At 43.0% G+C, this 26,216-nt stretch overlaps 1 protein-coding gene across 4 annotated transcripts in view; it reads right to left on the bottom strand.

Moving 5' to 3' along the window:
• The window catches only part of ZCCHC2 (zinc finger CCHC-type containing 2), a 40,144-nt gene extending 16,060 nt beyond the window's left edge, over positions 1-24,084 (bottom strand). For 2 of the 4 annotated variants that reach the window (XM_075142539.1, XM_075142540.1), the window contains exons 1-6: positions 22,735-24,084; positions 10,161-10,272; positions 6,737-6,813; positions 4,166-4,237; positions 3,477-3,589; positions 1,438-1,532 (exon numbers count right to left, since the gene is read on the bottom strand). In XM_075142539.1, the coding sequence (XP_074998640.1) occupies positions 1,438-1,532; positions 3,477-3,589; positions 4,166-4,237; positions 6,737-6,813; positions 10,161-10,272; positions 22,735-23,682 (1,417 nt within the window). In that variant the 5' untranslated portion in view covers positions 23,683-24,084. The remainder of the gene's footprint in view (positions 1-1,437; positions 1,533-3,476; positions 3,590-4,165; positions 4,238-6,736; positions 6,814-10,160; positions 10,273-22,734) is intronic. The other 2 variants (XM_075142537.1, XM_075142538.1) reach the window with 1 other exon arrangement.
• Between the last annotated feature and the right edge of the window lie 2,132 nt (positions 24,085-26,216).

Raw genomic sequence — 26,216 nt, 5'->3', positions numbered from 1 at the left:
GGAGTTTTTCCTCCCCTCTGCTAAACAATCAAGTTGTTCATCCTATCTGTCATGCATTCTAGAGCTGACAAATCCTCATGAACTTTCATGTACCCAATTATTTATTTTTATACAAATTATCTCCCGTTTATGATCACATTATAATCTGTAAGACTTCCCGCAGAATTGACATTTGTCTATTTTACCCTTCTGATCTACCTACCCTGCAGATCATTTCTGCCCTGTACTAACCTAGTCAAGTCTATCGTGCTGGAACCCCACACTGGTTCTTTTTCAGACCGTTTCAGATTATAATAATGTACAACAATGCATTTGCAGGTTTTTCCCACCTAGATGTAGTCTACAGACTAAAATATGCATAACCTGTGCAGTGTGCCTATCATTAACGTGAATCTTTCTGGACTTTGGAAACTCTTTCCTCCCCATGCAGCCTTTCACTACAACAGAGATGTCAGAATTTTCACAGCAGCAAATTCCAGCCAGTTTGACAACCATACTGGACCTCATTAGCTTAACTTTTTCACGAAAATGCCATGTAAGAATGTCCTAAGTGTTACTAAAAAACAAAAAACCCGCAAAATTACCTACAGTTTCTACCCTAATCACAAAGTCTCTATCTGATCACAGAAAGAATACTTTTGTCACAGATCACACCCATCATTACAAATTAAAGTCAGCCGTCATGCCTCTATTTTCTTCCAAGCGCATACGAGCAGTCTGTTTGAAAACTCCAACTTATTCAATTCCTTACTAAGGTCTTCTGCAACTTCTGAGGCAATGACCTCACAGTCAGTGCCTTAACTGTCATACTGTATAACACGCACTGAAAGAAGAAAAGGTTCAACAGAAACAAAGACCATATCCTAAGGCATCCATACAGAAAAGCTAAGCTTAGGTTGCACAAACAATTTGTAATAAACAAGTAGGTAAGAGGTCCACCAAGGAAATCTCTGCAACGCAAATGATTTGAACAAGACTCTGTATGTTCTGAAATTAGGACCATCCCACCATTTATGTACTATGTACTATCCAAAATGAATCTTAGTTTAAATATCAAGACAAACGCTTCATCTCCTAAAGAAATCATATAAAAACCAGATGTGATTTTTTGGGTCAGCTCAAGCTTTTTGTTCCAAACTTTAAGATTTCTTAAAAGGAAAAAGTCCCAAACTGTTGCACATACTCAATTCATAATTACCTATTTTAACAGCATGATGGTACAGAGGAGAAGAAAGAAAGAAAAGAACACAAGCTGATGGTACATAGCATGTTCCCACTGTCAAAAACACGAGTATCTGCTGAAGGCGCTATTCATTGGCAGGGAGTGGAATACAATGTAACATGAATATATAATTATAAAAACATAATTAGGCATGACAGGAAGAATAGCTTTCATAGACTTTTTGTTATATAAAACAGTATTAGGATATTCCTTACTGTGAGTGTGCAAAGATTCCGATGAAATTGATTGGAAGAAGTTGTATACTCTCTGATTCTGCAGAAAAGCTTGCGATGTATTTGAAAATAGCTGCCTGAAATTTAAGTGAGAGTTTGTTAAACTGCAAGTAATATTCCATAGGAAGAACACAAAAATTTACGACAGTACCATTTAAGAGCAAAGTAGGCAGTTCTTAAGAAGTCCAAACACTTGAACTTGCACATTCAGCATAAACAATGTTAAATGCTACTTTTGAGCTTTTGTTGTTCAGTGCTAGTGTCAGGTCAGAGTACAGCCAGTACAAGAAATTGGTATGATGAATTTTTTTAATTTAAAAGGTATGTGCTTTTGAGCCATCCCAATTCAAATATTTTAGCCACCTGTAACATTTTATCAAAGAGGAGTTTGGACTGAGTCAAAAAAGCACTGGACTCTATATTTTAACATCTAATTTCCCAAAACAATGCACTTGTTCCTTAAATACACTTACTTGGTTAAATACAAAGTTGAATTCACCTATAATGTCAGTATTTGAGTTTCATAATTATCTCCAAGAGCAAAGGGTGGGATTCTCAAAACTGCTCTGCACTGATCTAAGTCTGTTCGTGAGAGGTCAGTGACAACTTCTATTAGCTTCAGATAAGAGAATAGCCCAAGAATGAATGGTTTTTACATCCCACACCAAGTTTTCAGTTATTGCTTGCCAGGAAGCACTACCCAGTTCTATTTTTTTGGAGTGGGGACAGGGGAGAGCAATTTTTGGCAATTGGGCACATGCTTAAGACCCCAAATAAATATTTATGCTAAACTGTTACTGTAAGAAAACAAAATATGTACACAGTAATGCTATTATCACGAGATTATTCACGAAGCATTCTAGTATAGTCACAACTTAGCTTGCAAATTGTAATTATAGTTCCATACTATAACATGGTTGGATATGTTTAAACGTTACCCTCAAACTGAATCTCTCGGGTTTGTAATTACAGTATTTGTAATTTGTAATTTGTATGTAATTTGCAATACAGTGAGGCTTCACAGCCTTTCTGTATTAGATACGTTCTCTTCATTTAACAAGTTTATTCATTTAAAACCAGAATGTTTATTAGCCAAAAATTGTTCACTCATATTTAGTTTTTGGCTTGACAATCAAGCCAATAGAGACAGACAAATAATATTACAGATCAAAATAAAAGAAAATTGGGAAGGGGGAGGTTGAGTCACACAGCAGCTCCGTTTCTTCTATAGCTAAGCTATTAAGACAAAAACCAAAGATCCGATATGCTTGGACCCGCAGTATATTCTGAGCAGGAGCTTGAAAAGCAGTGCCTGATCCTTCAACAAGTACCCTAACTCAAGAGACACTGCCTAACCTGATGAATAATTTAAGTTGTTTTGAACAAGGTTGAGCAACCCTGAGATGAAAGAACAAACGTAACAAGGTATCTGTAACAAACAAAAAGAACAGGGAGGCCAACCCAAATTCATATTGCTGTTCTGAGTTACAGGATTTGACCAACATGTCCCACATCCCAGCAAGCACCCTCATCGCTAGATAGTAGGTTATGAGGTATGGGCAATTTTCTTACAAATGTGTGAGCTACATTTAATTTTATATACATACTTCACTATTACTGTTTATTCTTTTTGAAATTCTGTTCTGTCTCTCACTCTATTCTGTCATAAAATTACAACATATGTGCTTTGAGTTACTGTTTCTAATATTTCTAAATACATCTTGTATAACAGAGGTAAGATCCTCGCTGAAGTGCCAATCATTGCTGTACAATGCTGCTCAGGACAAATATTTTCATAACTGTGTGATTACTTCTAAAGAAGTAATCCATTAAAGTTTAATAGAAATCTCAATTTAAAGAAAAAAAAAAAGAGTTAAGGGTATCTATTTCATCACTGCCTTCCCATTTTCTTCACAAATTGTGTTTAGGCAGCAGAATTTTCACTGTCCCTAAAAGTCATCTAGTCTGAGTTCAATCACTTTTCAGGTGATGCATTTCAGTTTATTTGCTAAAATACTTACCTGATTATGGGCTCAAGATCAGCATGCCTTCGTTCTTCCCTCTTCTGAAAACCCTGATTTAGTGCTCTTAAAATAGTCTTGTCAAATGCTTCAGAAGACAGTTCCTTTGGGAGCTGAGAAAAAGATTAATGTTAAAAAATGAGTAGCTGACATTTTAAAGACTATATTTGTTCACCATCAGTCTTTATATCTTCTGATATCAACAAGAAACTCTGTTGTTCCCGTTTGAGTAAGGTAATTTACAGACTAAAGGTACAAAAAATCATCGTAATTCAGTTTTGCTAGAGAAACACCTTGCTGTAAAACCTCACATCAAATCCAAGTGTAAGATGGTTTAAAGCTCTGTTTGAAAGAACTACATTCAGAAATTTACCAATACTCTGTGGGGAATATTAAAAACTCATCTGGTAGTTTCATGGTAGTTCAATTACAGCTATAAGAGCAATTTCAGGTGAGACAAACGATCTCCTCCTGGGAAACTCCCTAAACATTCTGTTGAGCTTCTTCATCTGTCAAGCTGCTCTACCACAATATACATTATTTAAATAGTTAATACAATTGTGAAGTAAAAAAATCTGGTAGCATGCTTTTGTTTCTGTAATTACATCCCAGAAATCACAGCTTTCCTAGATTACTTCTGAAATTATAAACCTGATGTGTAAACACTACTTTTATATTTCAATACATACTTTTAGCAGGAATTCCTGAAGCTCCTGGTGTGTTTTTGTTACACATGTTACCGAAAGATCGGACCAGGTTACCTAGTAAGGAAGGAAAAGAGAATGAGGAAAGTTTCATTTTCCAAGTATCATACCAGTTAGCTGATCTTAACATTTCCATAAATCTGATTATCTCAGTATAAGAGTTAACACTTGCAGATAAGTAAATACCAGGCAAAACAGGGATAATGGTGTACCTTTTCAAAGACGTATACTAATTTTGAGTGTACATTTTAAGATCACCTTCATGTCATTTGTGGCTAAAGAGAGTATGAACAAATTCAGGTGAATGCAATGAAGTCCCTGAAGATTACTGGCTTACTGACTCAGAAAGAGGCCAGGCAAAAGGCTCTGTAATTACAAGGCTTGTATCAAACAGATATCATTAACTGCAAAAACCACATACCAGAGAAAAGGACTGTAGGTCAGATATACTGGATTGAGCTCTCGCTGCCATTATCATGAGTCAGAACAAAAAAGAAAAAAAAAAAATCCCTTCGTTTGTATTATCCATAAAATAATTTTATCTGCCTCAGGCTTGAGTCTTACATAGTCATATAGAAGTTGTTGCAGGGTATAATTCATAGAAAGTACTGCAAGTTACTGAAGAAGTTACTCAAGAATCAGAAAGCATTTTGCTATATGCTTGTATAAAATTTCAGTAGCTTATTGTTCTGACACAACATGCAAGTAGTAAAATAGCACCTTCACATGCATATTTTGAGAAAAAAAAAGAAGGAAGCTTGGTTAGATGAGTGCTGCCTGGCTTTAAGACCACTTCTGGGCTTAAGATTCCCATTACATGCATGGGAAGATTCTGTGTAATGGGAGTGGACATGGAAATTATAAATATTCATTTACTCCAAAGAGTTGATGGGCTAATGTCAACCACCAACTGCCTTCAACTTAGTCCCCAGATATGCCAACTACTCTTGGTGCCCTCAGTTGGGAAGCCAAGTTGGGAATGACTGTAATTACTGTTATAACCTTCAAAAAGCAGTGTCTGGGCAAGCACAAAATGATCTGCAGTGAGGAGCACAGTATATACCTGCACAGATGAGGAGAGGAAACTCTTTCCTAAAAGAACTGAGGTGGAGGAGTTTCAAGCTTACTCAAATACTTCCCAGAATATCTCCACATTCCCCCTTTAACAAAGAAATTCAAAACCACTGTCAAATCCGTCTACGTGGTGAATTTTCAAAATAGTTTTGTGACTTTAAATATTAATAATCCGTATGGGCATTCTGTACAAACGTCTCCTATCTACTATTGTATTTTACCTAGTACTCAGTTCACAGACTATTCGGACAAAAGATCTATGACAAGGTTGAAATACTTGGGCAAGTTAACCTTTAAGACTTTGAAGGCTAAATCCCACATTACTGTCCTCAGCAAAAGAAGGGTGCAGAATTTTTTGCAAATTTCACCTCAGACATGATCAACAAGTTATCTGTTGCCACTACTTTACTTCAAAAACAGAAATAGTATACATGTCAATTTAACTCTAATTTTAAGCTTCTAGTAATACCAGAAAAGACAAAACTCCATAATTCACATCTATTTAGAGAATACAATATCAAATTCTGGGATCAACACATCAGTTTTTAGCTCAAAACGGCATTTTTTTTAAGTTTGCCTCTTCAAAGAGCTCCCATGACCCATATCACCTGGCCAATTATAACGTTTGATCTAAAACATTCTTTTGTTTGAGGAAAAAAGGTAAAATTTAACTCTATGTTCAAATCTGGTATGCTACCAGACTCAGATCTATTGGCCAAATAACTCATAATGTTAGTCAGTCCTTGCTAAGAAAATTACTATTTTGATTCAATTAGAACATCACTACCAACAGCCTTAGCAGCTATTACTTAACACCTACAGCCTTTAATACCAGACCTCAATACCGAAAGCTTCTTTTCCAAAGTAGTAAGAAGCAGTGTTTCAGTTTTGTTTAAAATTCACTCATATAATTGTTTCATATGTTGCCTCTGGCTATTATAATACATGAAGACTATACTAGGTAGACCTTCAAGCTTGCTGACATTTGTTAGCTTGTTTGTTTTTACCTTAACAAACAAAACAAATCCTGAACAAACAAACCAACCAACCCCCAGTTTTGTCAAAACCCACAGGAACTCTTATGGTAAACATTCATGAAAGAAATCTAAGATGACCATATGACTCCAAGTAATATATAATTGCAGACACAAGAACTGCACTCCTATGCAAACAATCAACTGGTTTTGGAATTCTTTGTAATGCTTACCCCAAATTAGCAAAAGCCAAGTTTCCTGAAGTGATGTCACACACCCAGCTATGGCTGGTGTTTTACACCTTCCCACCTTATGCCCACAATTACATAAAACACCTGATCTGCACACAGAATCCAAGAGAATTATAGGATAATTCCAAGAATCTCTGAAGACCCTGATGTAATTCAAATTGCCTTCTGAGCAGGTATTTGAAACAAGCTGTACATGTCTACAATACATAGATATCATAAAGACATTTACTTTAATATTCTGGAGGTTATTTGCTTACTTTGAATGTGTACTCCAAATGTTTGTCAGCCCTTTTTCTTGGTACTCCTTTCAGGGTTATCTTCTCAATGTGTACAGCTGAAAGAAAAACACCGTACTGTACATGCCAAAATTACAGTTTGAAAATGCATCCACTTACCTAGCCACTCTGAGAATCACTGTATGCTATTTACCGATTCACACAACCCCACTCTTTCTCAGATGCTATTTTACTGCAGGGGGCAGGTGGAGCCTTGTTCTCTACAAAGTATTTCTCTGGCCTGACCACAACACCTTCATTGCAGATCATGGGAATCCGTGCATTACCCAAGAGCTTATTTAGACTGAAAGTCACATAAATGCAACAATATAACTGCTATAAGTGAAAAGACAATGAAAGGAAGTCAAATTGTGTCTTGGCTCCAAGAAGTTAACAACTGCTGATAAAATCTAGCGACAGTGCCCTCCACATCCTCATTTCTGAAACATCAAGTAGTAATGAGAGCAAACTAAGACAGAAGAACCACATTTCTGAAATGCACTTAGGTGGAAGAAAACACTTGGGGAAGGCCTGAATGAGACAGAAATGAGTGTTAGCAAACAGAAAATGAAGAGGAGAAGCAGAAGGCTACTACAATCGTACTATAAAGAGTATCATTAAATTGAACTGAAAAAGAGGAAAGGTACTTTAAAGTACTTGCTACTTTAACATTCCTTCCGCATAGTCTACTGTATTCAGGAATAGGCAAGTTCTGGCTGTGACTTGCTAAGAAGCAGCACTGTATGACTTTCAGGGTCTGGAGATTTTCTTGAGGGCACATAACATCATTCAGGTAATACCCTATATAAAAATCCTCATGTGGCCGAGCTGGGCTTTTCACTTTTCCTGCTACGCTGGCCTAAGAATTCAACAGAATTTTATTCCTTTACAAGCATGAACACATCTTTACATGTAAAAAATTTTATTTAAAAAAAAGTTCGACCAGCCCTACACCATCAATGCTTCCTTTCAACGCTTTTGAAACTTTTTCTTTTTTGGGGGGGAAGAGGGAGGAGGCTGGTGTTACCAGCTAACATCTTCCTTTCAACTTTTAACTGCAAGTTTACATGGGATATATTGGGAACTATGCATAACAATTAAAAAAAAAATTTAAAAAAAAAAAATCAACCTCCTACAAGTGTATGTTACAAAGCTTATTCTTGGAGATTAGCTAATTACCATTTCATCTAACTTAAACATCTTTAATGAATTTTGTTAAAGTTACAATTAAAGCGTCATCCCCATCGAACATTCCAGTTCTAAAAGAACGAAGTATAAGCAATTTCCTTAAAGGAATAATAAGCCAGCATATAAGCCTAGTTGATAGCATTACAGCCTCCAATTCTTTTAGTAGAAAGACTGACAAATACTGGTGTATGCTGGTTGTAACCCTCTACCTGGGAGTTAGAGCGCTAGACGATCAGTTCATTCTTATCAGTTAATGAAGATCGTTACAAAGCAAAGAAATCTGAGATGAGCTAAGGATGCCAGACAATAACATATATCTATACACTGTGAAAAGCCGAATGTTTGGTGACCTTAATTTTTACCTGTCTGGTATGGATAAAAGCACTGTTAGAAAAAGGACTATGGCATAACTTGGTGCAGTAAAGTTTCTTAATGGCCAATGTTAAAATTGATACCATCAGCTGGATTGATATTCATAAGTTAATTAAAAAGTTGATTCCCATGACTGGAACTGAGAATAATGGTTTAAAAAGCATTTCAGTACATGCATATATTTAGCATACATAATTATGGAAACACCATTAACATTCACAGACAAGCTTTTTTTCTAACGAGATTGTGTTTATTTTAAACTATTGAATACTCTCAATGCTAAATATATTTGTCCTCAAGTATAAAGAAATTTTATTACACAATGTAGTACCTTCAGCTTTCTTAACTTCTTTTTGTTGCTGTTGCATGCTTCATCGTAGTAAGTGATACAACAGGTAATTACAGTGTTGCTGCTGCACAGCTTTAGTTCCACAGTTTCAACAGACCACTTTAAAATTCTGTTTCCACAATCCCATTTTAAATATTCTAAATGGCTAGACCGAGAAGAAATGTTTGAATATACAAGCCAATGAGGTGTGTTACATCTCTACATTTATTTTGGACACAACACATGCATTCAGGATGATTAAGCATATACACACTTCCATTGCAAGTAAAAGTTAAGATTTCTAAAAATCGTATTCATCACAGCAGAGATTAAAAAAAAAAAAGTTTTATTATCAGTACTATTTCTAACCCAATAAGGAGATTTCTGTAGCGGGGACTCCCTTTCTATCACATATCTATACAGCAAATATCACAAAATCATTCTGATCCTTCACGGCAGTTTCTAACTATGATAATACAAATGCTGAGAAATATTTAAGCTCTTCCCTAGATTCAATTATTCAACTTTTCTGTGCTTCTCTTACTTAATTCAAGAGCATTGCTAAAGGGAGTCTCTCTTTTGTGTTTCTAATTTGTGAATATGAACACTTTGAACTCTGTAAAAGGGTTTGAAACAGGTTTGTTGTCTGTAATCTGCCATAATCTTTCTGTGTTTTTTTTCCAAGGAATTAAAACTCTCAAATTGCCTGTCTTCAAAGTGTAATTAAATCTCCACAGTAGAGACAAAAGGACATTTATGAGGACAAAAGGAATAGCAATAGTTTTCCCAGATTGCCAGCTCTTCACTATCTGCAGGATAGCATAGACTAATTTTGAGCAGACAAGTGATTCGCTAATCGTGTTGGAGAAAAAAGGGCAAGAATAAATATGTTTTCAATAATGCTCATTTCTTCAAAGAGAAGAAACTGTGCTGGCAATTGTACAGAAGAGTTCTGTTTACGCTCTGAAGCCTTGTTCTCATTCTCCCCAACAGAGCCAAAAGAAGACTTACTTCTACAGAAAAGATGACTATGGAAAGCCTCTCACTTCTCCAAACTGCCACTTCTACAAAACCTCCTAATACGTGTTTTTTCTTTCTTTGTTTGTTTTTAAGACTAATCAAATACAACTACAATCAAGTAGCAAAAGCTCTCCACTGTTTCACAGTATCTTCAAGTTTAGTTTTGCTTAAAAAAAGCAAATCTGAACACTGTTAATACAATTGCATTGAATTTTCTTGTTTTCTCCTAAATCCCACCTCTTTTTTCAGGAGGAAGCCCATTTGCAATCAATTTTTGTGCATGCAGTCACTAGTAGTTAGCAGCTAAGAAAAATGACAACTTGTTATAATAAAGAAAAGACCAAGTAGGCAGCAGAGAAGCTATTATACTTACCAATCATTGCAGTTTCTCATTCAGATGAGCAGCAAGACAGATGCAAGATTTCTACAACTCCAGGCAGAGTTTAACATTTAAAAAAACCTTAAAGTGTTCCTCAAAAGAAACCTCAGACAACATACCTTCTCGCTGAGGTCTATGGGAAGCCATTGGTAGTCCATCATGAGGTGCTGTGGTTTGTTCTAGCAAACTGGTCTCATTACTTGACATGCAGTCACTATGGGAAAAGTCATTCTAAATTGAGAAGAAAAAAAAACAGAAGTGTCTTAATAGAATGTATTATTATTGAAGCTTGCTCTAAACAGCAGAAATTAAAAAAAAAAAAGTTCCTTATTTGGTATTCTACAGGAGAAAAACCTGAAGCTCTTGACAGTGGCAAAAAGGTGGTCATTAGCTATTTCAGGTCTTACTTTTTTATTTATTTATTTATTAAATGTCAGCTATAATCTCCAATGTTTCACTGACCTTATTTTAAAAACAGAACGGGGTGGGGGACAGATCATGTGCCTTTAGGGTATCTCAAGCTGGACAATTCAAGATCATTAGCTCAGAACTTCAGTGCTAATTTACTGTTAGTGTGAACTCTTTCAATCACTAATCTGTGAAGTCATCTACTCACTACACTCTAAACATATTCTCCTCGACTATATTCACGGCTGCCACCTCTTCTATATAGGAAATCATGAACAACTGTTTGGACAGTCTATCAGGACATATGGTCCTAACAGCTAAATACATGCACCTCTTACTAACGAAACATTCAGAATGCAACCAGTTGCCACCAACACCCTCTCTTCCACAGAGAAAAAGGCAGACTGAAAGCTCATCTCCCCCCACATTTGCATGCAGACTTCAAAATTATATGCCAAGAATTACTACTGGTTTAATACAGTGCATAAGGAGGGACAGAACAGCAAGTTGAGCTGCTGGAGCATATCCAAAGAAGAGCAACGAAGCTGGTGAAGGGTCTAGAGCGGCTCAGGGGAGACCTTATCACTCTCTACAACTACCTGACAGGAGGTTGTAGCCAGGTGTCAGTCTCTTCTCCCAAGTTGCAAGTGATAGGATGAGAGGAAATGACCTCGAGTTGCGCCAGGGGAGGTTTAGATTGGATATTAGATAATATTTCTTCATGGAAAAGGTTGTCAAGCACTAGAACAGGCTGCCCAGGGAAGTGGTTGAGTCACCATGCCTGGAAGTATTTAAAAGATGTGTAGATGTGATGCTTAGGGATATGGTTTAGTGCTGGACTTGGCACTGTTAGGTTTAAGGTTGGACTCAATGATCTTAAAGGTCTTTTCCAACCTAACTGATTCTATGATTTTACAAAATCATACAATACAGATAACATGGACAGGTAAGTAAGAGAAGAAAGAACAAACTAGACTAACAATGATAAACTAGAGAAAAGTATTAGATGTAGTTTGGACACAGCCAGTTAATCATAGTAGTAGTGCTTTTTATAGATAGTCTTATAAAACCAGCAGCCAAGACTAGTTTCCTTGTTTGATACAGAGGACCCCGAGAATGTCACAACAGGCAGACCAGAAGGAGGAAGCACAGAGGTGTCAAAAGACATTGGAATTCCCTTGTAGTTTGTGAATTCTTCAGTGAACTTCTTCAGACTTGACATATGTACTAACTAAAGCTTGCTTCATCTTACTAAAGCATTTTTACATCATCTATAGCATGAGTACAAACTGTGGCAACTCCTAACAATACCTTCAACTCATTTAGGACCCAGTAAGTATACAGTCATCAAGCCTGCCCTGGGCATACTGTTAATCTAACTTTCATCAGTCACATCAACAGCAGTACACAACGAGCAAGTGAACATCTACATGCCTTTAGACCGCACTACAGATGGACTGAGGAACTAACAACATTTTAGCTGTTTCATCTAAATCAGTGCATGGTTTGTGTTCTACACAGAGTGTCAGTAATTTCAGGTTTCAAAGTAATCAGACTTAAAATATAGGGCATGCTCAAGATAAAACTCACACCAGTCCCTAGTTACTCAGTAAGCAATCTTAGCAAACTTAACTAATCAAAACAGTATTTCATGCTTCAAACATCTAATAAATTATGAGCGCAATGTCAGACGTGGAATAAGAAAGGAAAATAGCTCTATATCAACGAGATTGCTTTTTAACAGCTTTAGCAAATTTGCAAGTTTAGTTTAATTAAAAAAAAAAAAAATCACAAGCATGCTCTGGAGAGAGCCACTTTCAGATCTCCTCAAAACTCCCACTGATACTGTTTTGTCAGACGTTTCATAACAGCTGTGGACATAACCAAACCCAAGTACTTCACTTTTTAAGTGTTAATTCCTGGTCATGCATTATTCACAAAACTGTTGGCATTTGAGCATTAAAGTTACCCTGTTAAAACTGTGATTCATTTAAGACTATCTATAAAAAGCACTACTACTATGATTAACTGTCTGTGTCCAAACTACATAAGCTAACAAGTTTAGCACATATTTTGGTATGAGAGTGAATGGCTTCCTGACATGAAATCAAACAACTGAACTAAGATTTCTAGAGAAGATCAATGTCAATTCTCTGGCAGAGGTAAAGTCTTCCTTAAACTACAGCCACAGGCTTTGCCAAAAGCAGCTTTGATATCTTTCTTCCACACTGCATACAGAAGATGACTGACATTTGGATTAACTCTGACAGAGGCTCTCAAACTATTCAATTTGGTTTACTTTTCTAAGATGTCTTTTTCCACCTCTGAAATCACGATCCTAAGAACTGAAGGCTTCATTCATTTTAAGGAACAAACCGAGACTTCCACCTACTCAATTGCTTTTTTTTTTAAATTCACAAATGGATCTAAAAACAATTGAATTTAAAGTCAGACCTTCTTTTACATTCAAAGTCAGGCTATTTGTTTTGATTAACGGAAAAATAAATTACAGTCTATTGTAATAAATAATTGCTAGTTAAGAAGTCAAAGAACTTGTGAGCAGTTTTTAGAAGACAGCTGGAAATAAGATTTACTTCAAAGATGTATTCTGCTCAGCTCATGTCAAAGCAGCATTAAATATTGCTGCTACACCTCCTAATACTAGAAAACTACTTCTCACCTAGCATATACATCATCTTTGTAACAGTGTTCAAATATTTTTGCAGAGAATTATTCTAGCATGGTTACTCTTATATCCATGGCAGCTTTCTGTACCAGGCAAACTACATCCACATTTGAAGGCTCCCTCTAAATTGCAAAATATTTCATGGTTCAACCTGATTTTTAAACAAGTCCTGACATCGATGATTTTATAAATCACCATAACTGTAAAAAAGTTCATAATTTATTCACTTGAAAAATTCTTCACCTAGCAAGTTAAACCAGTAATATGTACTGCGTGTATTCTGCGAATGATAGCTTTCACAATACCTAGTGGAATGCAGGAGGTAGAGAGTAGGGTAATCCAGGGCAGTCATAGCTTTACCTTACAGCTTACAGCCTGCAAGGGTTGCCTCTGAGCCAGCTCCAGATCCTATCTTAAGCTGCATTACAACTCTTCACATTTGGTGTTAGCTACTATGACAGTCCTACATCAAACGCTCACAAGTAACCAAAATACAAGTGGCGTTGTCAGAGCGGACAACTCCAGCATGCAAAAGACTGGAAAGTCTAGGCAGTCTGGAGGGCCAATGAATAGTAAGAGTGACATTGTGGGTTGCTACCTGGTGCCAGTCACACCGCAAACACAACTCCTTTAAAACTGGGTATGCTGCCAAGGAGTTCCTGTCAATGGTCATGCTGTATAGTGCTAATTGTGCTAGTCATTTCCTGTCAATGAATAAAATGTATTCACACAACACATGCAAGTGTAAGGTTAATTCCTGCATAAGCCTTTGTCACTGTGAGGCTTTCACATGTAAGGATTCACTGCTGCTCATAGTGCTGCTTCTAATGATTAAAATACAGTGAAGCAAGAAATGTGGGTGGCCCCAAACTAGTTGCCAGATAATTAATTTGATAATCGCACAGATCTTTGTGACAGGCTAGAGGATTAACTACATTTCTGCTGGAAAGTGAAATGAGCTAAGAGAGCGCTCTAAAAATTGTCTGCTTTCACAATCTAGACCAGAGTTTTGTATCCAAGACATCTTTCCTCACATGGTTGAAAGCAAGTACCATATTAAGAAAAAACACCTACCACTTGAGATGTTTCCCGTGACTGTGAAGACAAGCCCCAAATGTCTAAAGTGGAGAGCCATCCTGCTCGGAAGGATGTTGCTCTGTATAACTAACGTATGTGAGCTGAGCAAATCTCAGCTAATCTACACAGATGTCCAAACTCTGCCTTCTATTAACGTAGACGGCTGATCAAAAAATGTCATGCTGGTATTGGTTTGGCAATATGTAATGAAATCTGTTATTGGATAGCCTACTAATCATCACGAGCAAGTGATTGATGCACAGAAGTCTTCCGATGTTTCCACTGCACTTTCATAAAAGAACTATTCATGCATCAGCTCTGATGAGCACTAACAAGGGAAACCTGCTTACAGCAGCTGGACAGCTTGATTAGTTCTACATGCCCAAATATGAAAGCTTATTTTTCTGCAAGACTTCAGTAGATGTGCTGTTAGGGACAGCCTTGCAGGCTGTGCAGATGTAAACTGGCACAGCTCATTCATTCATGTACAAGTGGGAACTGGCAAACAAAACCAGATGAAAGAAGGCATCTTGGAAGAATAAAGATCTAACTCATGATCACGAGTTATCAACTACAGCATCTGTACCTTAGAGAAATTTGAGTGATGTCAGAATAATCATTAATAGATGTGGTGCCAGCTACAAGACCAAAGCCATGATTTGCTTAAAACAATCCTTACAAGCTACCACCCTTATTGCTTCACAACTGTGATACACAGATACATAGCTATGTTAGCACAAAGGCTAAACATCACCTCTTCAGAAGCCACGATCAGCTGAAACTGCACGTGTACTTGTGTGCTGCTGAACCCTCTCTTGATGACAACAGCAGCAAAGAGGAAGCCTTATTGAAGACTGTGTGCAACTATATCTGCACCCTACCACCTCATTCTTGCGGTTGCTTGAATATAGGGATAGAACACTCACGCCATCTTATACTTAAGTGGAAATCCAGCACACGCATTTAATACTCACAAATGCAAACATACAGGGCAGCAATGCTTCAAAATCTGTTTAATGTTGACAACAGATTGTCTCCCATGCTAATAATTCACTACTGTCTTGGACAAGCTCTAGCCAAATGAAAGATCAAGACTGAAGACAACTGCCCAACCCACATTGCTGCTAATTTACGCTTCAGTTTGCAAGCTTTGAACTACGCAATGGCACTATCCGATTGATTTGAGATGCAGAGAGCTGTCCTACAAGACTAAGAACAGAATCGGCCTCAAGTTCTAAGACCACAAAGATCTACCAAATGATCTCTTTTGCCCACAGCCAACAAACAACTTAAATGCTTCCTTGTTAACTTATCTTTTCATATGCAGAATCAACCTCCAGAACAATAATGCTTATTCCACATAGAATCACAGGCTGGAGAAAAGGGCTGACAGGAACCTCATGAAGTTCAACAAGGGGAAGCGCAAAGTCCTGCACCTGGGGAGGAACAACTACAGGCACCACGCAAGCTGGGACCTAACCAGCTAGAAAGCAGCTTTGCAGAAAAGGACCTATACATATAAAAACGTATATATATAAATCTGAAGGGAGGGTGTAAAGAGGATGGAGCCAGGCTTTTTTCAGTGGTGACCGGTAACAGGACCAGAGGCAGTGGGCACAAACTGAAACACAGGAGGTTCCCTCTGAACATCAGGAAACACTTTTTCACTGTGAGGGTGATCGAGCACTGGCACAGGTTGCCCAGAGAGGTTGTGGAGTCTCCATCCTTGGAGACATTCAGAAGCTGTCTGGACATGGTCCTGGGCAACCAGCTGTAGGTGACCCTGCTTAAGCAGGGGGAGGTGGTAGACAAGATGACCTCCAGAGGCCCCAGCCAATGTCAGTCATTTTGTGGTTCTGTGACCAGATATAAAATCCGGTAATATGTGAAATAAAAGCCTGACTCAACATATGGTTCAAAGGGATAACGTGCAACTGCCCTATTAACTCATATCTAGTAAACTGGACTGCATAGAGAGAACGCACAGCTGCCCAAGAGTACTTTAAGGCATATTTGTTTAGTGAAACTATTTTAAGAGCTCACCTGTAAGAGGCAGCAACAAAACACTATGAGGGAGACAGAAACCTTTTGAAAAAACTGCAGCTGATTCAGGGAGGAAAAGCATACCATATGACAGCTTCAGCAATCACATATTGACTAACTCATAGCACTGTGAAATCATGACAATTTTGAGACAAAGGGCATACCAACCTTTTACGCAGCATTAACAACTTCAGCTATCAAGGCCTGTGGCAATTACACTTGAAGTACCAGATGTGTCAGCTACAGCAATGATTTACAGTGCTGGAGGAATACCGCGCCTTGTGTTTGCTAGAAACACAGTGTGTTCTTTCTCCAAGTCTCATCTGCATCTGGGCTTTTAACTGGACTTAAACCACGGTTTCAGTCCAACCTAGCTAGCCCATGACAAAGTAAAGAACTTGAAGCTAAAGCCAGCAATGCAACAGTTCAGATGTTACTGCATCACCAGTTGGTTGCTCATCCAACAACTTTGTATAACTTCAGTACTGTTACAATTGTCTGTTGAGTGAATAAGAAGAAAATTACTTGAGTGTATTAGCTCAGACTGATACAAAAAATTATTCTCACAACAGCCTAGAGTGACAGAAAGATTTTAAAAACATTTGCCCCTTAAGAGTGGTTCACTGAAGTACAATTAGTACTGAGAAGAGTATTAGTTGTACTTCATTACTACTTTTAATTAGCGGCAGGTAATATGTCATTTTGTCCAGTTCTTGAACTCAAGAGATCTAAGCAGCACAGTTTAAAAGTATTCTTTCATGGATGGCAGTTCCAAATAACAGAAAATCTCTCTGTCACGTTCTTATCTCACTCTTAAGACACTTCCCAAGGCATTAAATCTCCTTACACTATTAGAAGTATTTTTACTTTCTTCTCCCAAAAAGGACAAGATTAAGAGTTGAGGAAAGGCAAGAAGCTCATGAAAGAATGCAGTTTCCAGCCAGATCTCTGAGCTTGTCCTCTGCAAGCTTCAGTCTCTGAAAGGATAAACCCTTAGACTTGGAGGATACTACAGAAATTCACCAAGTCTTGGAGGAAAAGTAGACATTTAGTATTAATTACAGTTAATGAAAAATCAACTGTAGTGTTTTCTAGGGCAGCTATGGCTAGACATTGATATTGGCAAGTAAATGAGGTGACAGAGATTTAAGTAGACGGAATCCTACAGACTGCAGCAATTTCACAGATACAGCCATCTTGCTGCTGCTGTCTGCATCCTTTTCTGCAGCTCTTTAGAAAGAGCTGAGAGTCCTCCGTACTCTAAGCGCAGTGAGATCCTGCTATCTACAAATAAGTCAGCATTAGGCAACACTGAAAACCAGACCACAGCTCAACAACAGTAATCTAAGTGCAAGCATTAGGAAGTCATGGGTATATTTTCCATGCCCTCAGTGCTCATTTAATATGTTGGAGAAGAAACTGGCATGGAAAACAGCGAGAGGCTGATTAACCCTGGTATAAAGGGACTGGGCAAGGCTACAAACTTGCCTTGTCCTAACACCTCATATTTAGAACTAAATGACTAGAACAACTGAAAGCAGTGAAAGTTTTTACTCCGCAATTTCCTGGAGCATTAACATGCACATTTAGACAGAAGTCTTTCATTTTAGGCATTGTCTTTTATGTAGTTATGACTTCCTTTCCAGAAGACTTCCAGTAATGTTTCTGGAAATCCTTAACTCCTGTTTGGAGTCAGAGAAATTCCTGTTCAGAGACAAGGGCGTTAGGTTCACTGAGGGAGCCACAATACTTTTTATCTCAGTATGCAAAACTGGTAAAACATTCATATTTTCCTGTACCGTACCACCATTTAAAAGATCTTTGCCAAGAGTAAAATGACATTTTTTATCTTTCTGTCCCTTATTTAAACCAGACTCTGAAGACACACTTTTCCTTATACTCAATTCTAAGACACTAAAAAGAGTACACTGCAGCTTCAAAATGGGATTGCCTGTATTTTTGTTCCGACAGAGCTCTTAGATTCTAAAATTAAGTTCTACTTCAAGTCACTGAAGATCAATTATAAAAGCACTCTTCTAATTTGCAGACAAAATATCCTACAAATAGAAGGCTACTAAGAAAAATACTCTGTAAATAGAAACTTCCCCTCTGTTTTAAGTAGAGACTTTTTCTGTAAAGAATGCTCCAGCCAGGTAACTAGAATACTATTCAGCAAACCATTATCTCCAGGAGATTGCTTATTGCAACAGAACCTTAGTTCTATTACTGTAAAGTATGCCTGATTAAATGTTCCAGTGTCTAACGCAAGCCACATTTATTATGTTAGCACATATTCAGACCTCCTTCAGTATTTCAGCGTTCTGATCTCAGATCTTGGATGGAGCAAGATAAGCAATAAAGTCAAACAGCTTTGATACTGATGCACTTATTAAACAAATATAATCAACACAAGAATTAAGCTATGTGTTTTGTTACTTAAACCAATATATATGGTGGTATCAGCAGACTCTTTGCACATTAATGCTTGTTTTATGACTAGGGGTGTGAATGCTGCTGATTTATTCTTATACTTCAACTTTAGATTCAAAGTTCATATTCTGCACAGCTTTATGTACCAATGACGTTTTTTCCAAAAGGTGTTGGTACATGTTGTTCACATGTACCTATGGCAAGCAACGGCGATGTGAAATCAACCTACAGAGGTGATGGAGTTCAGACCTGGAATTGAACCAGATGGTTTATTTGTCAAGTTTAGATTCTGAATTCCTTAGGGCAAGGACTATGTTATTACGTGTGGCATAGCTAACAAAACGGCTTGGTTTGAAGTTTTGAGGAGCTGTAACATATAGCTATAATGAGAAGCAGAACTGGAGAGGTTCACCTACGAAGAATTTGTGGGTGACTTACTAGAACATAAAGCAGTTTGCTTTTTGCCATGATTTGGATGTTTCTGGATAGGATCAGTGCCGTCTGATAAGATTGAGCTCACATTAAAGTTGCTTCTTGATAAAGGATTAATAGGATTGCTGCTTTTTTTGAACTCCATCACCTCTGTAGGTTGATTTCATATCGCCGTTGCTTGCCATAGGTACATGTGAACAACAGCTCTCCTACCATCTTCAGACTGTTCAGAAGACATGAGCTGAGAAAGCCCGGGAGTGTTAAGGAAGACCAGAGCTGAGCTAGCAGACTCTCAGCACAAAACTTCTCTTGTGGTTTATCTGCTCGATAAACCGGGCACACCACTGCCCCTCTCGGGACAGGCCGTGCTTGCGGCAAAGCCTTCCCGCAAAGACCCCAGGGTCTCCCCACGTCCTAGGCTTCCCTCCCGCTCTCCCTTCGGGAGCAGGGCTGCGGATCCCCAGCGTTCCGGGCAGGGCCAGCTCCTCGGACCAACGCACGGGCAGACCCGGCGGGGACCCGGCACCGCCCGGGGCGGGGGGGGGCGGGGCCGGGCCAGCGGGGCGCTCCAGGTCCATAGCAGCGGGCGGCGCGCGGCCGGGAACGCGGGCCCCTGCAACCTCCGGGGGCAGCGGGGCCGGCGCCTGATTGGGCCCACGCGCCGCTGCGGAGCGGCCGAGACCCTTCCCGTTATGCAACAGAGGGCGCCTCCCCTCCCCCGGCGGGACGGAGAGGAAACCGCCCGGCCGGCACGTGACCAGGAGCGCAGGCTCCGCCGCCGCCATCTTGAATGGGGGCGGGAAGCAGCGATGACCATTAGTCACCGCATCCCTGCTCGGGGAGGTGTCTGGCGGAGCGGCTCGCTGGGGACCGGCCCTTTCGCCCCCACCGGCACGGCGGGGGAGGGCGGAGGGGAACGGGGGCTGTGCCCTCACGAGGCGGGCAGGCGCCATCATCGATCCGTCCTCCCCGCAAACAAAGCGAGAGGTCACCCCCTCCCCCCGGCCGTTCTCAGGCCGGGAAAGGGGAGAGACCTCCCGGCTGCTACGGTGCTCTGTGGGTTGGGGTGGTCCGTCCCCCCCTTATCGGTTCTGCTGCCCTCCCAGAACCTGGCTGTCCCTATTTAACGGGGGAGGAGAAAGTTCAAGTCCTTCTTCCAGGTGCGGCCATTGCAAAACGTGACAGGAACGCCTGCTCCCCGCGCTTCCCCTGCCGCCGTGAGGCGCGGCAGCAAGGCGGCCGGCGGGCCGGCTCTGGGGAGCACGGCGCAGGCCGGGGAAGGCTGGAAGGGCGCAGGGCACCGACAACATCACAAGGGCTGGAGGTAAAGCTGCTTGTGTGGCCACGGAGCGGGTTGTAACCAAAGAGGGAGCCCAGCCTTTCTGACCCGAGGCCAGCCGAAGAGAAATTCAAAGAGGTCTTTATGAACCGTTTTAGTTTGCAAATGCAGAGCCCTGAAGGCACTTAAATTTCAGAGATTAAAGGAGGATAAAAAAAAACTGTGGACACCTGACAGGATTTAAAACCAAGTCCAATTTAACAGTACAGCTGCATTTTGCCAGGGAAGTCTTCAACCACGCTACTAACTCAATTTGCTCCAGTGTCTTATCCGCGAGGGTCCCAGCGTCCCTGTGAACGTGAACTGAAAATACTCAGTAGAAGCCCATCACTCCCTCTGTTCCCTGTCAGCCATTATTTCCCAGAAGAGGATCTGCTGTATTTACAATTTAACCATTAAGAAAGGAAAAAAAGCCTACAGAAGGGATACCGTTTCACTCCTGTGTGGACTAGGGAATATGTGATGTGCACGTTCAGCCAAGCTGACTTGGGTCTCTCGGCGTTCCCTGAGTAAACGAAACCACCACAACTTGGACGGCTGCTTTTACGCCAAAGCCAGAATCCTGCACAAAACAGACTTCAGTTCCAGTAGTTCATAAGAGCCTGATCTCCTAATGCATTTGGTGGGACGCACTGAGCAGCTACAACCGATGTGCCAGTTTCAGGCAGGAAGTATGTTTCCAGTTATTAGCACTTTTAAGCCCAGCAAGAACAGTGTGCAGTCTTACCACTTCCTGCAATTCGATCTTCTCCCCCTAAAGATGGACTTCCAGGATTCATTTTGGGATAGAAGCTAGAGTTGATGCAGGTCAATGAGCCAAAATAAACACTTTTTGGACTTATGCGATGAATTCATTATGATTTCAGTACCATAACATCTACCCACTAGTTTATGACCTGCCAAATGTGCTTTGGCCTTAAAATGATACAAGCATTCACTTAACGTATTTGAAGACTTAGAAATTCATCCCTGTCTCCTCCGAGTACTCCTCAAGAGCATATCCCATCCTTAGCAAACACAAAAAGGAGCCATTCCTTTCATATGGCAGGCAATGTAAAACAGTTTTCTAGGAGTGGCTGAATTGGATAGCACTGCAAGTAACCTTAGAAAGAAAATCCAGAAACCCCAACCCTCACTGTTTTGTACTTTTTTCGGTTAAGTACCTGATCAAAACCTGATGTGTTCAGTTAACAGCATTATAAACACCTATCTTCCAGCCCTTTCTTCCCCTTTGCATGAGAGGCCATCTATAGACCAAAAACTGCAGAGGTCCAAGATGATGGCTTGGTTGCATAAATATGGGGCAGATTTTAAAGCTGATGCTAGTCAAGAGGGTAGCAATGAATGGCACTGGGGAAAAACCTTAGTTTAAACATAGCTGCTGCACAGGAGAATGCGTCAGTGCCACTCACTGAAAGTCTTCGATCTCGGTGACAGCCACCATCTAGCAACAAGTGGCACATCTGCTTTCAAGATGTGCTTTGCTTTTTCCTGACAGCCACCCAGAAAATCAGCTCTTCTCTCAACAGAAGCTCCAGTTGTGACATTTTATTTTGCTCCTTTAGTAGAATGATTGCCACCCCTTCCCAAACGTCTTCAGCCACCTTACTGAACATGGCTTTTCAGAGAACCAGCCTTAGAGCCACTGTAACCCCTGACTGCTGCCCTGATCCTTGCCAAGTCCAAGCCTAACTCTCATTGGGGGGAGAGGGAGGGGAGCAGGTTCCCTATAAAAATTATTTCAACACGTTCTATTGTTTTAAGTCCCTAGAAAACGCTCTCTTAGGCCGTATGGTTTCTATCTAGCATTATTATTATTTTTACAAGTTTAATCAAGCTGTCGCTCGCGCTTCTGCATCGTACAACTTCTTCAGTGGCCTGCAGCGTACGAGGCAGTCAGTCAGGCTGCAGCAGTACTCTGCACCCTGCGCTCCAGCAAGGCAGGGTTCAAAAAGCAGTGCTCCAGAAAGCATGGCAGGCTAGAAAAAGAAGTCCTCCCTCCCTCCCTCCCCAATTCTACTACATCACAGCCAGGCACTGTTACGTCACAAGAAGACATTCGTACTAGATACTCTACAGCAGCTTGTGGGGGTGGCCGGGGCCTACACTGCCGGGGTGGGGGAGGAATAGGACGGGAGGGGCCACATCCCAATGGGGGGCTCCGGGGAAAGGCAAGCGGCCGCCCTCAGCTCCTAGAAAACCGGGAGGGGGTGAAGGAAGGAGGAGGAAACCGCCCGATGAGATGGCGCAGCGGGAAGAGACCAGGACGCGGCGTTACCTGGGCTTGGTGGCGGCCGAAGCCCTCCTCTTCCTGGTCCCCGCATAAGGCCCTCCGCAGCCGCTCCAGGTGCTCCCGCAGGGTGACCCGCTGGTGGAAGGAAAAGGCCGGGTGCAGCGAGGCCATGGTGAAGAGCAGGAGCAGCTCCTCCTGCGCGCCGAAGCCCAGGCCCTGGGCGGCGGGGAGGCCGGCCTGCCCGTTTGCTCCAGCTCCGTCCATTACCACCACCACGTCCTCCTCCTCGGCCCCCTCCTCCTCGGCAGCGCCCGCTTGGGGCCGCCGCGCCGGGCAGCTCTGCAGGATGGAGTCCACCTGGGGCAGGAGGCGGTGGAGGCGGCCGGCGGCTTCGCGGTTCTCGGAGCCCAGCAGGGCCAGGTAGACGATGAGCTTGGAGCGCACGGCCGGGTCGCGGAAGTCGCCGAGTTGCCCGGGGTCGCTGAGCCCGTTGGCCTTCGCCTCTGAGTCGCGGAGGCAGTGGTAGTCCTTGCGGGCCAGGTCTTCCAGGCAGGAGCCCAGGAACCGCAGCTCCAGCGGGTTGCACAGGTCCAGCAGCCCCACCATGAACTCCAGCCGCTGCGCCGAGCCCAGCACCAGCCCAAACCACTCGTACACCGTCTCCTTGTCAGTGCGGGCCGCCGCCGAGCCGGGCCCGCCGCCGCCCGGAGCGGTGAGCGCGGCGGGGGGGGGCGGCGGGCCAGGCCCAGGCCCAGGCCCCGGCCCCAAGCCGTGCAGCTGGCTCGGCCTCTCCAGCCCGCACCCCCTCCCCGCGGCGGCGCCCCCGCGGGCCGGCGCCCGGGGCACCTGCTGCAGCTGGAGGTGACAGTCCAGGGCACCGCCGGGCTCCTTCAGCCCCAGCCCCGCGGCTGCCGCCGCTGCTGCTGCCGCCGCCTCTTCCACCGCCGCCGCCTTGTGGCTCGTCTGCTTCAGGGGCAGCTTCATCTTCAGCATCCTCGGCACGGGGGGGACGCGAGCATCCGACGGGGCCCGGCTCCGGGAGGGGGCCCGGCCCGCCGGCGGCGGCGGCGGGTGGGACGCGGCGCGGCCGGGGGCGGCGGTCAGGAGGAGCCGCTCATGCTGCCGCGGCCCTGCCGGCGCGGGAGAGGCGCGCGCAGGGGCAACGGTCCCGGCGTGTGCGCGCGTGGGGAGTGGGCGGGAGGGTGGGGGAAGGGCGGGCCTCGCTCGCGGCGGCGGCGGCGTCTGCGGCTCCCGCAGCGGTTCCCCCTCCCCCCCTTCCCCAACGCCTGTGCGCGCGCCCGGCGGCCCTCGCGCGCGCGCAGAGCCGGAGGCGGCCGTTGGCGCTCGCGGCCCCGGCCAGTGCGGACTGAGCCCCAGCTCCCGGCGGGGGGCAGGGCAGGGGGACACGGCCGGGAGGGGGCGGGCGGAGCGCGCCTCTCCGCCTATCGGCGCCGCCGACGTCAGCGCGCTCGCCAGCGTGCGCGGCGCCTGCCGCCGGGGCCGGGGCCTAGGCAGGGGGGCGCTGCGCTGCGCGCGGTGGGCCTGGGCCTGCGGCAGCCGCCCCGCCTGAGTCGGGGGGGGAGCCGGGGCCGGGGTCCCCCTGCGCCCGGCAGACACCGGCGCCCCGCTCGTGAATAGGCGGAGGCTGCCTCCTCCGCGGGCGCCGCAGGCCAGCCCGCACCGTGGCTTGCTCCGTGCCGTCGGGCAGACTCGGGGCCGGGGCCTCGCTGCTGCTCGCGCTCGGGAGGTGCCCTGCGGCGAGCAACGGCCGCGGGCCTCTGGAGGCGAGGCAGCCCTGGCTTCCCGGGCTGGGGCTGTTGCTCGTCTCCCGAAGTGGAAAGTGGTTGTGTGTGACCCCGGGCGGCGGGGGCTGAGCCGGGCGGCTGCCCCGGCCTCAGCAGCGTGGCACTTTGGGGCGGAGGTGAGCTGTGCGGTGTGAACCCGGGCACGCAGTTGTGCCCCCCTCCGCCCCGGGTGGGTCGGTATCGGCGGTCTGACTCCTGGCTCAGCCTCGCGTTTGGCTAATGAGTCCAGTTATGCACACAAATGGGAACAGCTCCGCAGTTCAGCTGAGACCAGTCGAGGAACAAACCTCCCTATCGCCTAGCTAGAAGATTGTCCTGAGATAAGGCTGCGTGTTGACTGATGACGAGGCTTTGGTGTGCAGAGGCACCTGGATTTACCTGTAGCTGGCAGGACTGGGCCCAAAGTTGTACCACGCTGACGGAACAATGCCAGTTACAGAAATGTAGCTGCTACAGGCTTTTACATTTCTAACGCAATTGAAACTATTACTATTAGAAGGTGTCTCATTTTTAAATTACTACTGTTACAGTATTGTGGCTTTCTACAAGGCAGTTTTACAGTAGGGAAATACAGGGAATATTACAGAAGAAAGTATGGCAAAATGGCTTAGGGATAGACCATCACGAAATAGCAGGCTTGCTTCATTCTCATTCCCCCTGTTCTGTTCCCAACTGTTGCGATCTACCACGACTAAGAGCCTACAATTACAAGACTAAGCAGTACTCTGAGTAATCAGAAAGTTGCAATGCTCCTTGCTTTGGTTCCCACACATTTACATAAAGACAGTATATTTGAAAACAGGATCAAGCCCGTGGCTTGCAGAACAACACAGTGAAGAATAAAATATGTTTTAATTACACGTATGCAAAGCAGCATCTCTGAACTGCTTTCAGCAACACAGTATAAATTGCCAATGCTAACTCCCTCTTCTCTGTCTGTCCAGAAGCCGATCGTGCTACAACGAAAGAGCCTGCTTATTAAACAATTAAGTAAATGTCACGCAGATTATAATAATCTTGTACGCATCACTCAGATTTGCCACAGAGCAATCTTGAATAGTGGTTATAGACTAAACCATATCCCAAATTTTTATATATATGCAGCAAGCATATGTATTTTATTTTTAAAAAATTAAAGGACTAACTAGTAGGTAGCATATGTTAGGTTTATACGTTCCTAGTTGCTCCTTGATCCTCTTCTAGTAACACAAATGGACTTGAACTTGACTCACTGCAGCTCTCCTCGTTCGTCAGCATCACAGGGGCGCTGTCACTGTCGCCTCGGCCTCTTCCAGGACGTGAGGCTTCAGGAGTGTGGTGGGGAGTGGGAAATGGGTCAAGTCCTGCCCTTTCATCCCGGACTGCCAGCAGTTCTTTGCTGGCCCCAGGACCAGGAAGGTGAAGAACAGGCGCGAGAAGCCTCATAAACCCATTTTATCCTCTTTTATTTTAAGCTGTTTGCTGGTTAGGGCCTGGGTGGGCCTGTGAATCGTTCCAGATCCCTACAGTTATTAGTCAAAGCAGCTATCATAATGCCCCAGGACAATATTTTCTTACATTGTCGTTATGAAGTAGTAATTCTAGAATTACAGAAATTCTTGTCATATTGTCGTTATGTTTTTTTTCAAAGAAAAATTACCGTGACTGTCTCAGGGGATATGCCAAGCTCGAATCGTGGAAGCACTGAAACAAGGCTTGAGGTTTCTGCTTAGTAATTTAAAG

The sequence above is a fragment of the Calonectris borealis genome, chromosome 2 (genome assembly GCF_964195595.1).
Source record: "Calonectris borealis chromosome 2, bCalBor7.hap1.2, whole genome shotgun sequence".
NCBI classification, from domain to species: Eukaryota; Metazoa; Chordata; class Aves; order Procellariiformes; family Procellariidae; genus Calonectris; species Calonectris borealis.
This window is presented reverse-complemented; position numbering and strand designations above follow the sequence as displayed.